The sequence below is a fragment of the Oncorhynchus kisutch genome, linkage group LG11, assembly GCF_002021735.2.
Source record: "Oncorhynchus kisutch isolate 150728-3 linkage group LG11, Okis_V2, whole genome shotgun sequence".
NCBI classification, from domain to species: domain Eukaryota; kingdom Metazoa; phylum Chordata; class Actinopteri; order Salmoniformes; family Salmonidae; genus Oncorhynchus; species Oncorhynchus kisutch.
Genome location: NC_034184.2, coordinates 47,050,398 through 47,067,011, shown reverse-complemented (window position 1 = coordinate 47,067,011; position 16,614 = coordinate 47,050,398). Strand labels below are relative to the sequence as shown.

The 16,614-nt window shown below is 42.0% G+C and overlaps 1 protein-coding gene across 3 annotated transcripts in view; it reads left to right on the top strand.

The window, feature by feature from the left end:
• The first annotated feature begins 421 nt into the window (after positions 1-421).
• Positions 422-16,614, top strand: part of dennd10 (DENN domain containing 10) — a 19,559-nt gene continuing 3,366 nt past the window's right edge. Inside the window, exons 1-10 of one of the 3 annotated variants that reach the window (XM_020494961.2) lie at positions 422-538; positions 671-719; positions 11,054-11,123; positions 11,342-11,538; positions 11,627-11,706; positions 11,804-11,952; positions 12,084-12,195; positions 15,686-15,786; positions 16,168-16,275; positions 16,440-16,534. In XM_020494961.2, coding sequence (XP_020350550.1) covers positions 11,078-11,123; positions 11,342-11,538; positions 11,627-11,706; positions 11,804-11,952; positions 12,084-12,195; positions 15,686-15,786; positions 16,168-16,275; positions 16,440-16,534 — 888 coding nt within the window. In that variant the 5' untranslated portion in view covers positions 422-538; positions 671-719; positions 11,054-11,077. Of the gene's footprint in view, positions 539-670; positions 720-4,034; positions 4,664-11,053; positions 11,124-11,341; positions 11,539-11,626; positions 11,707-11,803; positions 11,953-12,083; positions 12,196-15,685; positions 15,787-16,167; positions 16,276-16,439; positions 16,535-16,614 lie in introns of those variants that run through there. The other 2 variants (XM_020494964.2, XM_031835859.1) reach the window with 2 other exon arrangements.

The following is a 16,614-nucleotide window of genomic DNA, read 5'->3' as shown; positions in this document are numbered from 1 at the left end:
TGACGACAAAGGTTCCCGTATGTAACAGAAGAGACGTACATCAGATAGAAAGGCTGTAAGTAAATTATTAAACGTATGTATATTGATTGAGAGGACATTTTATTACAATTTCATGTGATTTTTTTTTCATGACGTTGCCGTAAAGAATTAAACAAATAAATATAAATATAAATTAAATATTTAATAAACATAAATTTGCTTTGCAGGCATTTGAGATGAAAACATAACCTGACATTTAATGTGACATTTAAATAATACTTTCTTTGAGCACAACATAAACAAAAAAAGGAAATTAGTGATACATTGATTGGTGGTAGATTACATGTTTATTTCTATGAGAGGATAAGAGGAATGAACTCTTCTAATATAGTATTTCTATAGTGATGATACAGTAATACCGCCAACACAGCAGGTGGCACCAAAGAGATTAGTCATAAACGACGAAAAAGTCTGCATTTGTGCTTGTGTATTTCTTTCTTTATACTCCAAAAAAAGTCAGTGTAAAAAAACACAGACTTTTTCAGGCTTTACTTCAAAGGTAATTTTACCATCTCTACTTCTATTCGTAAAGCAACCGTAGAAGATCCAATATCAGGAAGTAGGAATATAATTTGATAGACTTTGCTTTTTGAAAGCGTCAATGTTAGCTAATTATTTATTAATGTTCTAGATTTGCTCATTCTGCACGATCATAATTGCAGATCTGGACCATACACACGGTAATTGTACTTTCATTATTAGTACTGTAGCTATAGTTACGTGCATAAGTGTATTCTGCAAACTGTAGCTACATAACTTCTCATTTCAAATGTTATGACAATCGAAGTTATTGTAGCTAATCATTCATTGTGGCTGGTTTATGTAGGTATAACCTTAGCTGGGTTTGTCAACTCCACATATTGGTGGAGTGATTGTTAGGTTGCCACGACTATCAGTCGGTATGAGGCAAAAGACCAGTGTGTTGTGAAAAACATTAGCGTGGGCGACAAGAGTGGAATAGGTTGTTCGCCTTCAAAATAAAGGTTCCGAATTGAAACTGATGCAAAAGGTTGCAAATCGTGAAAACATGACACAATTGGACTAGATAAGGCTAAACAACGTTGGAATGTTATATACATTCAACAAAAGACAATTAGCTAGTTCATTTGACAAAGTAAAGTAAAAAATCAGTTGAAAACACACTGTGGATGTATTTGAATTCAGAATTGCATTGGGGGCATACTTACAGTACCAGTCAACTTTGGACACCTACTCATTCAAGGATTATTCTTTATTTATACTGTTTTATACATTGTAGAATAATAGTGAAGACATCAAAATTATGAAATACCACATATGGAATCATGTAGTAACCAAAAAAGTATTTAAACACATATTTTAGATTTGATAATATTGCCTTTGCATATTCTTGGCATTCTCACAACCAGCTTCACCTGCAATGCTTTTCCAACAGTATTGAAGGAGTTTTCACATATGCTGAGCACTTGTTGGCTGCTTTTCTTTCACTCTGCAGTCCAACTAATCCCAAACCATCTCAATTGGTTTGAGGTCGGGTGATTGTGGAGGCCAGGTCATCTGATGCATCACTCCATCACCCTCTGATTTGGTCAAATAGCCATTACACAGCCTGGAGGTGTGTTGGGTCATTGTCCTGTTGAAAAACAAATGATAATCCCACAAAGTGAAAACCAGATGAGATTGCGTATTGCTGCAGAATTCTGTGGTAGCCATGCTGGTTGGCACGATGGCACCGAAAAATAGGGCAGCTCTGCTTTTAGCTCCTAAGCAACTTTGCAGTATTTTGCTTTTTGTGTGTTATTTCTTACATTATTAGTCCATATGTTTTTTTGTGTTATTACATACAGCCGGAAATAACTTTCGGATATCAGAGCGGCGGTAACTCACCTGCATTACGACTTTCCCGAATTTGATGCTTTGTTCGTACCCCCCAGGGCAATTTAACTGATTCCAGAGGCTGATCCAAAACACCGCCGGCGGAGAAGAGGTATTCGGAGTGGACTCCTAGTCTGACTCCGGAGGCCCGCACACCATCCACCGCTTCCGAGTATATTACTATATAATGTTCAGTTTCCGGATAATAAAGTAGACGAGCTTAGGGCAAGAATATCCTTCCAGAGACATCAGGGATTGTAACATACTCTGTTTCACGGAAACATGGCTCTCTCGGGATATACTGTCTTCGTCCATACAGCCAGCTGGGTTCTCAGTATATCGCACAGACAGGAATAAAGAACTCTCTGGGAAGAAGAAAGGCATATGTATCAAGATGAACCACTCATGGTGTGATTGTGATAACATACAGAAACTCTTGTCCTTTTGTTCACCCGACCTAGAATACCTCACAATCAAATGCCGACCCTATTACCTCCCAAGATAATTATCTTCGGTTATAGTCACAGCCGTGCATATTCCCCCTCAAGCCGATACACAGATGGCCCTCAAAGAACTTCACTGAACTTTATGCAAACTGGAAACCAGATACAGTTGAAGTCGGAAGTTTACATACACCTTAGCCAAATACATTTAAACTCAGTTTTTCACAATTCCTGAATTTAATCATAGTAGAAATTCCCTGTCTTAGGTCAGTTAGGATCACCACTTTATTTTAAGAATGTGAAATGTCAGAATAATAGTGGAGAGAATAATTTATTTCAGCTTTTATTTCTTTCATTACATTCCCAGTGGGTCAGAAGATTACATACACTCAATTAAATTGTTTAACTTGGGTCAAACATTTCAGGTAGCCTTCCACAAGCTTCTCACAATAAGTTGGGTGAATTTTGGCCCATTCCTCCTGACAGAGCTGGTGTAACTGAGTCAGGTTTATAGGCCTCCTTGCTCGCATACACCTTTTCAGTTCTGCCCACACATTTTCTATGGGATTGAGGTCAGGGCTTTGTGATGACCACTCCAATACCTTGACTTTTTGCCACAACTTGCTTGGTCATTGTCCATTTGGAAGACCCATTTGCGACCAAGCTTTAACTTCCTGACTGATGTCTTGAGCTGTTGCTTCAATATACCCACATACATTTCCTCCCTCATGATGCCATCTATTTTGTGAAGTGCACCAGTCCCTCCTGCAGCAAAGCACCCCCACAAAATAATGCTGCCACCCCTGTGCTTCACGGTTGGGATGGTGTTCTTCGGCTTGCAAGCCTCCCCGTTTTTCCTACAAACATAACGATGGTCATTATGGACAAACATTTTTATTTTTGTTTCACCAAACCAGAGGACATTTCTCCAAAAAGTACAATCTTTGTCCCCATGTGCAGTTGCAAACCGTAGTCTTGCTTTTTTTTTTATGGTGGTTTTGGAGCAGTGGCTTCTTCCTTGCTGAGTGGCCTTTCAGGTTATGTTGATATAGGACTCGTTTTACTGTGGATATAGATACTTTTGTACCTTTTTTCCTCCAGCATCTCCACAAGGTCCTTTGCTGTTGTTCTGGAATTGATTTGCACTTTTCGCACCAAAGTACGTTCATCTCTAGGTGACAGAATGCGTCTCCTTCCTGAGCAGTATGACGGCTGTGTCGTCCCATGGTGTTTATACTTGCGTACTATTGTTTGCACAGATGAACGTGGTGCCTTCAGGCGTTTGGAAATTGCTCCCAAGGATGAACCATTCTTGTGTAGGTCTACAATTTTTTTTCTGAGGTCTTGTCTATTTTATTTTGATTTTCCCATGATGTCAAGCAGAGGCACTGAGTTTGAAGGTAGGCCTTGAAATACATCCACAGGTACACCTCCAATTGACTCAAATGATGTCAATTAGCCTATCAGAAGTTTCTAAAGCCATGACATTTTCAGGAATGTTCCAAGCTGTTTAAAGGCACAGTCAACTTATTGTATGTAAACTTTTGACACACTGGAATTGTGATACAGTGAAATAATCTGTTTTAACAATTGTTGGAAAAATGACTTGTGTCATGCACAAAGTAGATGTCCTAACCGACTTGCCAAAACTATAGTTTGTTAACAAGAAATTTGTGGAGTGGTTGAAAAACGGGTTTTAATGATTCCATATAAGTGTATGTAAACTTCTGACTTCAACTGTACCTCTATAGTAGGCAAAAGTACTCTGGTGAGCCAGACCGGGAATCTTCTTAATCCTATTAACCGTACTCCCTCCTTTGTTATACTGCTGTGGGGAGACCAGTCTAAATCTCTTCGGGTACTCATTGACTCCGGGGCAGATGAGAGTTTTATGGATGCTACTCTAGTTTCTGAATGAGGTATTCCCACTCAACTTCTCTCTGTTCCCATGGATGCTAGAGCACTGGACTGACGCTCCATTGGTAGAGTTACCCACAGCACTGTTCCTGTTTATTGACGGGTTTCAGCAAATCACAGTGAGGCAATACAGCTGCTCCTCATTGAGTCTCCCCATGTTCCAGTTGTTTTGGGATTTTCTTGGTTTAAGAAACACAACACCATTATTGATTAGACCACAAGTTCAATCCTGGGTTGGAGTCCGTTTTGCCATTCCCATTGCCTCAAAGCAGCGCAGACTTCCCCGAGACAGCCTCCTCAGGGTTTGAGTCAAGTCTCAGATTTCTCTTCTGTTCCCACAGAGTACCACGACCTTCTGAAGGTTTTCAGCAAGGTACGGGCTACTTCTCTTCCCCAGCTCCAACCTAAGTGTATGTATACTTCCGACTTCAACTTTATATATATATATAGCTCCTCCCTTCCTATAGGCATTAACTCAAACAGGAAGTACCTGTGTTATTGACTATTCAACACTGGTCTGACCAATCAGAATCCACGCTTTAAGATTGTTTTGACCACGCAGACTGGGATATGTTTTCCGGTTAGCTCTGAGAATAACATCGACAGATACGGTTTATCAGAAAGTGTATAGGATATGTTGTACCCACTGCATACTGCCCTATCCCATCTGGACAAGAGGAATACTTATGTAAGACTATAGCTCAGCATTACACCCCATAGTACCCTCCAAGCTCATCATTAAGCTCGGGGCCCTGGGTCTGAATCCCGCCCTATGCAACTGGGTCCTGGACTTCCTGACGTGCCGCACCCAGGTGGTGAAGGTAGGAAACAAGACTTCCACTTCGCTGATCCTTAACACAGGGGCCTCACAACAGTGTGTGCTCAGCCCCCTCCTGTGCCCCCTGTTCACATATGACTGCGTGGCCACACACGCCTTCAAGTCAATCAACAGTAGTAGCCCTGATTACCAACAATGACAAGACAGCCTACAGAGAGGAGGTGAAGGCTCTGGGATGGTGGTGCCAGGAAAATAACCTCACTCAATGTCAACAAAACAACTTCAGGAAACAGTAGAGGGAGCACGCCCCTATCCACATTGACGGGACCCAGTGGAGCAGGTGGAAAGCTTCCAAGTTCCTTGGCGCACACATCACTGACGATCTGAAATGGTTCACCCACACAGACAGTGTGGTGAAGAAGGCGCAACAGCGCCTCTTCAACCTCAGGAGGCTGAAGAAATTTGGCTTGGCACCTAAAACCCTCACAAACCTTTAAAAGATGCACAATCTAGAGCATCCTGTCAGGCTGTATCACCTCCTGGTACAGCAAATGCACTGCCCGCAATCGCAGGGCTCTGCAGGGGGTGGTACGGTCTGCCCAATGTATCACTGGGAGCAAACTTCGTGCCCTCCAGGATACCTATAGCACCCTAGGTCACAGGAAGGCCAAAAAAATCATCAAGGACAACAACCACCCGAGCCACTGCCTGTTCATCCACTATCATCCAGAAGGTGAGGTCAGTACAGGTACATCAAAGCTGGGACCAAGAGACTAAAATACAGCTTATATCTCAAGGCCATCTGACTGTTAAATAGCCATCACTAGGCGGCTTCCACCCGGTGACGTAACCCTGCACCTTTGAGGCTGCTGCCCCATATACATAGACTTGAAATCACTGGCCACTTTAATGTTTTACATATTTTTGCTTTACTCATCTCATATGTACATACTGTATTCTATTCTACTGTATTTAGTCTATGCTACTCCGACATTGCTCATCCTAATATTTATATATTCCTTAATTCCATTATTTGAATTTTAGGTTGTGTGTATTGTTGTAAATTGTTAGATATTACTTACACTTGTTTAACAGATGTTATTACATGTGTATTTGACAAATAACATTTGATGTGTGCCTTTAACTTTAAATAAATCACAAACCGTGTCACCAGCAAAGCACCCCCACACCATCACACCTCCTCCATGCTTCAAGGTGGGAACCACACATGCGGAGATCATCCGTTCCCCTATTCTGCGTCTCACAAAGACATGACAGTTTGAACCAAAAATCTCAAATTTGGATCCATCAGACCAAAGGACAGATTTCCACTGGTCTAATGTCCATTGCTTGTGTTTCTTGGCTCAAGCAAGTCCATGTCCTATTGGTGCCCTTTAGTAGTGGTTTCTTTGTAGAAATTCGACCATGAAGGCCTGATTCACGCTCCCCTGAGCAGTTGATGTTGAGATGTCTGTTACTCGAACTCTTTGAAGCATTTATTTGGGCTGCAATTTCTGAGGCTGGTAACTCTAATGAACTTATCATCTGCAGCAGAGGTAACTCTGGTTCTTCCCTTCCTGTGGCAGTCCACATGAGAGCCAGTTTCATCATAGCGCTTGATGGTTTTTGCGACTGCACTTGAAGAACCTTTCAAAGTTCTTGAAATTTTCCAGATTGACAGACCTTTGTGTGTTAAAGTAATGATGGATTGTCATTTCTCTTTGTTTATTTGAGCTGTTCTTGCCATAACATGGACTTGGTCTTTTATCAAATATGGCTATCTTCTGTATACCACCCCTACCATGTCACAACACAACTGATTGGCTCAAACTCATTAAGAAGGAAAGAAATTCCACAAATTACCTTTTAAGAAGGCACACCTGTTAATTGAAATGCATTCTTGGTGAGTACCTCATGAAGCCGGTTGAGAGAATGCAGAACGACAGATTTTTTTTCCTTCGTCTGCTTGGGAATTTGATCCAGCAAACTTTTGGTTACTGCCCAATGCTCCTAACCACCAGGCTACCTGCCTCTCCATATAAGTATGCTCCCAATGCATGTCTGAATTCAAATACATCCACTGTGTGATTGACTGATTTGTACTTTTTGGGGTAAAATTAACAAATTGTCTTTTGCTTAATTTACATAACTGCAATGCAATCTTATTATAATTTGGTCCAATTGTATCCGTTTCAATGGGGTCAATAGTCAAACTGCTGATTCCACTGTTGGGCATGCTAATGTCGAGGAGTGGAGGAAAAACTCGGATAGTATAATCTCTTAATTTGATATAGTTAGTGAAAATGTTTTATCAGAGCTTTTGCTCTCTTTCTTGTTCATCGGATGTAAAAATCTCTTAATCTGCCTTTGGCGAACATACATAACCCCCAAGGTTGCTGTTAGATCTTGTTCTTTCTCATATTAAATCACATACCATGAATGGTTTCTCATTAGCTGGGAATGTTCCTGAAATGTCCGATACAAAATACTTTGGTGATCTTGTTATCAATAGTAACCGCAAAACACCAGTCTCAACGTCAACAGTGAAGAGGCGACTCAAGGATGCTGGCCTTCTAGGCAGAGTTGCAAAGAAAAAGCCATATCTCAGACTGGCCAACAAAAATATTAAAATGGTCATAAGAACACAGACACTGGACAAAGGAACTCTGCCTAGAAGGCCAGCATCCCAGAGTCGCCTCTTCACTGTTGACGTTGAGACTGGTGTTTTGCGGGTACTATTTAATGAAGCTGCCAGTTGAGGACTTGTGAGGCGTCGGTTTCTCAAACTAGACACTAATGTACTTGTCCTCTTGTGCCCCGGGGCCTCCCACTCCACTTTCTATTCTGGTTAGAGACAGTTTGCGCTGTTCTATGAACGGAGTAGTACACAGCGTTGTACCAGATCTTCAGTTTCTTGGCAATTTCTCGCATGGAATAGCCTTCATTTCTCAGAACAAGAATAAACTGATGAGTTTCAGAAGAAAGTTCTTTATTTCTGGCCATTTTGAGCCTGTAATCGAACTCACAAATGCTGACGCTCCAGATACTCAACTTGTCTAAAGAAAGACAGTTTTATTTATTCTTTAATCAGCATAACAACTTTTGAACGGTAGTGTATATAAACAAATCTTCAAACATTTTGCAATGAAAATGAGAGTTTCTATTGGACATATTCAGGAAGTTCTCTCACCGTTTTGCTTTGTTTGGTTCTTAAACCTCTTGCTGTGTTCCGGTCGAATTGGACCGATTTTACAAGTTTTCTCTCTGAAAAATGTATTTAATTTAATCTGATTGTCATAAGGTACCATGACTTTGTCCACACAGGGCATCTGAACACACAAAATACATTTTAGATGATTTTCATAAAATTCTGGGTGTTTTATTTAACTTTTGTACACCTGTGGTGTTCCCGGTTAAAACTGACCGGTCATTAGAAATGAATGGGTGAGACTACAATTAGTGTATAAAATTGAGTTCAGGCACATACCCATTCATCAGATGGACACACTTCCTCTCCCAGACCACACACACACCTCACTCCCCTTCTTGGCTTCAATGGCAACCTCCATGGGAACCTTTCCCCAATAGAATCTTTCCCCCACTGGGAACCACACCTGTTGGCTTTCTCACAATCGCAACATTGTTTCAATACTATATAGAACTTTTCTCACAATTCATTTTGTGGCAGCACAATGACCAAACAATATACTGTATGTGAGGCTCTTTTGATTATATCTTTGATCATGATACTTGTGAGGAGGAGAGAGGCCAGGAAACTGACAGTGAAGATGCATTAGAGGAGAAATGAGTCTGTGATAAATAGCACTGTTTCATCTGATTATTTGTTATAGTCAAAATAATCCATACATTATGCTTTTTTAAACTCAAAAACAAGTTGTATGAGCTCAGGTCAATGAGGCCTACAGGCAATAAATAGCAAATAGAAGTTCAAAACTTGTAATGTTCACAAGAACTTAAGTTGATCAAAAGATCTAACACAACATTAGGTGATCATATGTATTAATATGGATTTATAAATCAGCTATAATGGGGCTGTCATTTTGGACCTCGAACACATAATTAATTAACATGAAACGAACACAACAGGAGGGTTAAACAGTAAAGAGTTTTCATTGCAATACATAATGAATACACCCCTGCTCCTTACCAAGGTAAATTTGTTTTATATCGGATATTCAATGGAGATTTGGTTTTCTCTCATCAATATCTATTGAACCAAGCATAATATGATAATAGAAATAGTAATGGTGTCTTTTTGTATGCACTAACTCCTCCATGGTTCGTTGGACAAGGCCTATGAGGAAAATTAATGGAGTTTTTGTAGGGTTTTTGGATAAATGGTGAAAATAAGGTCTGTGGTAAACACAGGCTGAGGAGATCCTATACGTTTTGTTCTGCGAGATAATCTTCATCTGCTAACATCACTTTTTGTGAATCTTTAAGAATGTAGGTAATAATACTAATAATAATAATAATAAACCAATCAAAGGCTTCATAATTCATAAAGGTCATGTTAACTGACTGCTATTATCTCATAGAACAAAACCTAGAAGATCTCCTAAAGGCGTTTGCATGCTTCCCAGCCAAAACAGTTTGGAAGAGTACGTGCGCATATTATGACAACATTTTGTGATGTTTTGGACTTTGTTGAGGGTTTTTTCAGCTGTTCGGGTACACTACTTTTTTTCTGGAGTAAAGCAGAAGTTCAGAGCCAATGTCTACACCAGGGATTCTTCAATAAAAATTTTGTCATTCAACGAGAGATGACAAATTTTCATGCACGTTTTTTAAAAGTGTGTATGTGTATATATATATATATATATATATATATATATATATATTTTGACCCTCTTTCTCCCCAATTTCGATCTTGTCTCATCGCTGCAACTCCCCAACGGGCTCGGGAGGCGAAGGTGGAGTCATGCGTCCTCTGAAACATGACCCGCCAAACCACACTTCTTAACACCCGCCTGCTTAACCCAGAAGCCAGCCGCACTAATGTATCGGAGGAAACACTGTTCAACTGACGACCGAGGTCAGTCTGCAGGCACCCAGCCTGCCAAAAGGAGTCACTAGAGCGCGATGAGCCAAGTAAAGTCCCCCCCAGCCAAACACTCCCGGACCCGGACGACGCTGGGCCAATTGTGTGCCACCCTATGGGACTCCCGATCACGGCCGGTTGTGATACAGCCCAGGATCGAACCTCGGTCTCAAGTGACGCCTCTAGCACTGCCTTAGAACGCTGCGCCACTTGGGAGGCCATGCACATTTTTTTTATTGAAAAATACTTCACCAAGCATCTAGTTAGATGTAAAATTGCACGACTAAGATCTCTTTGGCAAAAACTTCAACATTTGACAGATTTCTTGAGTTATCTTAGATTAAATCTGACTATATTGAGGCTACTGTACTATTGCCCCTTCTTTCTTGTTTTTCAAGCGAAGGTCTTTTAAGGGAGTATGCGAGCACATTCGTTCAGTTTTGCTTAGCGGACTTCAGCTAACTGCCAGCCGAACTGAAGCATTCTGACGCCTTAAGCCTGTATAACCATATTTTCGGCATTTTTTCCAAAACCCATTTCTTCCCCCATACATTTTTCCCATATGGATGGCTGAACGAACCACAGGTAACTTATTGGATTTTAGGACTAGAAGCTCTATGAAGATGGTATATTCTGAATAGGGTGGATGGAGAAAAATCCACACCTTTCTTTCTTTTGTTTGAAACCTTATTATTAAAATCTTCAATAGCTCTTAGATAAAGCGTGCCATGACTATGAAAACGATATATTATGAATCGGGGGAGGATTTTTCTCCACCTGATTCAGAATATACTGTACCACCTTCATAGTCATGGCATGCTTGGTTCAATAGCTATTGACTAGAGAAAGCCGAATATCCAATATAAAACCAATATTACTTCGGCCTGCTTGTTTGGTGAAAGTGTTGCTTCCTTGTCCTAAGACGAGCTATCATGAGTCCCTAATTGTCAACTCCCACAGTTTACGACTGAATTGTGATGGGAGATGGCGGCACCAGAAACTCAGCTCATGCTAAGCATTGGATTAATTGGTAAGGCAAGACACCGAATATCATTCCCTTGTTGTAATTATGTTATCCTGCTGGTTGATGCATGCTAAGTGTTCTCCTGTTTGGCTTTGACTGTCACCACATGATATCAATGTGATCAAGTATTTGACTTTCTGTAAATCTTGAGAACAGTTCAATTTAAATATATATTGGTAATATTTGTAATAATGAGTTGTGAAAGTAATTCTTCCCCCACACAGAGAAAGACGTGAATGCAGACACCTTGTGGGTGTGGTGCTATCCCTCAGTCAGTGCTGAGCTCCGGGAGGTCCTGCTCAGTAAATGCTGTCTCACACAGGACAGCCAGGGCCTGAACACCTTTGTGTTCGGCCAGTTCTGCCGTACCTGGTACTACATATCCACTGTAGAGGTACAGGAACCCACCGCCCTAAAGAAGGTACAGTTAGTTTAGAAATTCTTCATTCATTGAAAAAGGTCTAATGATTATAAGTTATATTATATTGCTCATATTTCTCTCTCTTTAGGTCACACATTTTTCATTAGTTGTCACAGCAAAGGACTTCAACCCTGAGAAGTATGCAGCATTCAGTCGAGTACTATGCAGGTACAACATACTGCACTAATGCATCCCCAATGCCAAGTGTCTGCTTATTTAATACTTCCCCAAAAATGTATTTCTTCATGTGTATTTTATCATTCAGAATGTACATCAAACATGGGAGCCCAGTGAAAATGGTGGAGGGTTACATTGCAGTCCTCACCAAAGGCATCTGCCAGAGTGATGAGAATGGCTCCTTTCTCATCAAGGACTACGATGTCAGGAAGGCGTACTTAGCAGGCTCAGTGAAAGGTAAAACAGTTATTACAGTATAAGGAAATGATTGTTGATACAAGGTGCTTGACACTGTCAAGATTTCTTAATGGCATGCAAAGAAGCTGATTGCCAGGATTAGGTAGACTATCTTGTGATTACTGTTTCAGATGTGGTGTCCCAGTTTGGGATGGAGACTATCATCCTGTACACAGCCCTTATGCTAAAGAAGAGGATTGTGGTCCATCACCCTCGGATTGAAGCACTGTTGGAGTTCACAAGGTGACTAAGGCAAATGAGAAAATGCAGTCAAGGTTTGAGCTTTGACAATCATAATTGTTACAAACGATGGCAATTTAGAATATTCAATATACTTCATTGTATATTGGACTTCATCGTCGAAGTGGATAACCATAACATTTTCAGAAAGAACATTATAATTTTGATAGCCTTTAGCCGCACCCTCATTCTACTCCTCCTCTGTTCCGCGGGTGATGTGGAGGTAAACCCAGGCCCTGCATGTCCCCAGGCACCCTCATTTGTTGACTTCTGTGATCGAAAAAGCCTTGGTTTCATGCATGTCAGAAGCCTCCTCCCTAAGTTTGTTTTACTCACTGCATTAGCACACTCTGCCAACCCTGATGTCCTTGCTGTGTCTGAATCCCGGCTTAAGAAGGCCACCAAAAATTCTGAGATTTCCATACCCAACTATAACATTTTCCGTCAAGATAGAACTGCCAAAGGGGGAGGAGTTGCAGTCTACTGCAGAGATAGCCTGCAAAGTAATGTCATACTTTCCAGGTCCATACCCAAACAGTTCGAACTTCTAATTTTAAAAATTAATCTCTCCAGAAATAAGTCTCTCACTGTTGCCGCCTGCTACCGACCCCCCAGCTGTGCCCTGGACACCATTTGTGAATTGATCGCCCCCCATCTAGCTTCAGAGTTTGTTCTGTTAGGTGACCTAAACTAGGGATATGCTTAACACCTCGGCAGTCCTACAATCTAAGCTAGATGCCCTCAATCTCACACAAATCATCAAGGAACCCACCAGGTACAACCCTAAATCTGTAAACAAGGGCTCCCTCATAGACGTTATCCTGACCAACTGGCCCTCCAAATACACCTCCGCTGTCTTCAATCAGGATCTCAGCGATCACTGCCTCATTGCCTGTATCCGCTACGGGTCCGCAGTCAAACGACCACCCCTAATCACTGTCAAACGCTCCCTAAATCACTTCTGCGAACAGGCCTTTCTAATCGACCTGGCCCGGGTATCCTGGAAGGATATTGACCTCATCCCGTCAGTTGAGGATGCCTGGTCATTCTTTAAAAGTAACTTCCTCACCATCTTAGATAAGCATGCTCCGTTCAAAAAATGCAGAACTAAGAACAGATATAGCCCCTGGCTCACTCCAGACCTGACTGCCCTCGACTAGCACAAAAACATTCTGTGGCGGACTGCAATAGCATCGAATAGTCCCCGCGATATGCAACTGTTCAGGGAAGTCAGGAACCAATACACGCAGTCAGTCAGGAAAGCAAAGGCCAGCTTTTTCAAGCAGAAATTTGCATCCTGTAGCTCTAACTCCCAAAAGTTCTGGGACACTGTAAAGTCCATGGAGAACAAGAGCACCTCCTCCCAGCTGCCCACTGCACTGAGGCTAGGTAACACGGTCACCACCGATAAATCCATGATAATCGAAAACTTCAACAAGCATTTCTCAACGGCTGTCCATGCCTTCCTCCTGGCTACTCCAACAGCTCCACCCCCCCCCCCCCCCCCCTAGCAGATGTTCTGAAAGAGCTGCAAAACCTGGACCCGTACAAATCAGCTGGGCTTGACAATCTGGACCCTCTAATTCTGAAACTATCCGCCGCCATTGTCGCAACCCCTATTACCAGCCTGTTCAACCTCTCTTTCGTATCGTCTGAGATCCCCAAGTACTGGAAAGCTGCCGCGGTCATCCCCCTCTTCAAAAGATCTTCGAAGTCAACAAACAGATCACTGACCATCTCGAATCCCACCGTACCTTCTCCGCTGTGCAATCTGGTTTCCGAGCCGGTCACGGGTGCACCTCAGCCACGCTAAAGGTACTAAACGATATCATAACCGCCATCGATAAAAGACAGTACTGTGCAGCCGTCTTCATCGACCTGGCCAAGGCTTTCGACTCTGTCAATCACCATATTCTTATCGGCAGACTCAGTAGCCTCGGTTTTTCTAATGACTGCCTTGCCTGGTTCTCCAACTACTTTGCAGACAGAGTTCAGTGTGTCAAATCGGAGGGCATGTTGTCCGGTCCTTCGGCAGTTTCTATGGGGGTGCCACAGGGTTCAATTCTCGGGCCGACTCTTTTCTCTGTATATATCAATGATGTTGCTCTTGCTGCGGGCGATTCCCTGATCCACCTCTACACAGACGACACCATTCTGTATACTTCTGGCCCTTCCTTGGACACTGTGCTATCTAACATCCAAACAAGCTTCAATGCCATACAACACTCCTTCCGTGGCCTCCAACTGCTCTTAAACGCTAGTAAAACCAAATGCATGATTTTCGCTGCCTGCACCCGCACGCCCGACTAGCATCACCACCCTGGATGGTTCCGACCTACAATATGTGGACATCTATAAGTACCTAGGTGTCTGGCTAGATTGTAAACTCTCCTTGCCTGCACCCGCACGCCCGACTAGCATCACCACCCTGGATGGTTCCGACCTACAATATGTGGACATCTATAAGTACCTAGGTGTCTGGCTAGATTGTAAACTCTCCTTCCAGACTCATATCAAACATCTCCAATCCAAAATCAAATCTAGAATCGGCTTTCTATTTCGCAACAAAGCCTCCTTCACTCACGCCGCCAAACTTACCCTAGTAAAACTGACTATCCTACCGATCCTTGACTTCTACAAAATGGCTTCCAATACTCTACTCATCAAACTGGATGCAGTTTATTAAAGTGCCATCCGCTTTGTTACTAAAGCACCTTATACCACCCACCACTGCGACCTGTATGCTCTAGTCGGCTGGCCCTCGCTACATATTCGTCGCCAAACCCACTGGCTCCAGGTCATCTACATGTCCATGCTAGGTAAAGCTCCGCCTTATCTCAGTTCACTGGTCACGATGGCAACACCCACCCGTAGCACGCGCTCCAGCAGGTGTATCTCCCTGATCATCCCTAAAGCCAACACCTCATTTGGCCGCCTTTCCTTCCAGTTCTCTGCTGCCTGTGACTGGAACGAATTGCAAAAATCATTGAAGATGGAGACTTTTATCTCCCTCACCAACTTTAAACATCTGCTATCAGATGAGCAGCTGACCGATTGCTGCAGCTGTACATAGTCCATCGGTAAATAGCCCACCCAATTTACCTACCTCATCCCCATACTGTTTTTATTTATTTACTTTTCTGCTCTTTTGCACACCAGTATCTCTACCTGCACATGACCATCTGATAATTTATCACTCCAGTGTTAATCTGCTAAATTGTAATTATTCTCCTACCTCCTCATGCCTTTTGCACACAATGTATATAGACTATTATAATTTTTTTTGTTAAAAAAAATTATACTGTGTTATTGACTTGTTTATCGTTTACTCCATGTGTAACTCTGTGTTGCTGTCTGTTCACACTGCTATGCTTTATCTTGGCCAGGTCGCAGTTGTAAATGAGAACTTGTTCTCAACTAGCCTACCTGGTTAAATAAAGGTCAAATAAAAATTATATTAAATGTATGATTTAATTGTATTCTCCTCCCCCAGAGCTCTTCCAGCTCTGACATGGCACAGGAAAGACTGGTCCATTCTGCACCCTTATGTCCACCTGACTGACAGTGAGCTGGAGAATCTCAGGACATGCACTGGTGAGGATGTCTGGATCATTAGATCCACATTACAACAAACTGATTCAGACTTGGGTGTGTACATTAAACACCAAAGAGAAGAAAATGGACTAAGGGAGGGACTTCCTGGACATGTTCATTTTCTGTTGCAAAACATTTTAAAATGTTTTCCTTTGCATGTCCTAATGAACACAACCCAGATATTGAACGGATACCCATTGTGTCCCAACAGTCAGTTCTTCACTGACAGACACAGGAAGACTCATGCAATAATTGACTTGCATTTAATTAATTGACATGCATGTTGTTCATAAAGAAATATGTTCCTTGGAGATTTTCAACCCAGTGTTCAGTTTTAGTACCCACCATCTGCATTCACCCATATGCTCACTGTCTCTGCAGGATATGTGGCAGGATTTGTTGACCCACAAGTGAGCAACAGACCGGACTTGTTTGATGTGTATGTAAACCTCCCAGATACTGAGATTACCGTATCCCAGAGTGCCAAAGGTGGGTGTCACAATTAGTATATTCTTCCTATGAGTGTAGAAGACAAAGTGAAGAATGATGTTTACATTTTTTTTTTAAACTGAGTTTTACCTCATTATTCTCATTATTTCAATGCAAGCATCCACCATTTCTTAAACACTATAACGTCTCTACCACACTACCAGAGGCCATGGCTATGGGAAAGTTGCACAAAGACATTGGCCTCGTCATTGTCCAGTCTGCAGAGGATGCTGATAGAACAGATGGGCAGGTTATCAAGGTGAGTTGAAAGCATACATGACATCCTTTCCATTTGTCCATCTGTGCTCAGAGAGAATGTTTGGGATGTCTATTCAAAGA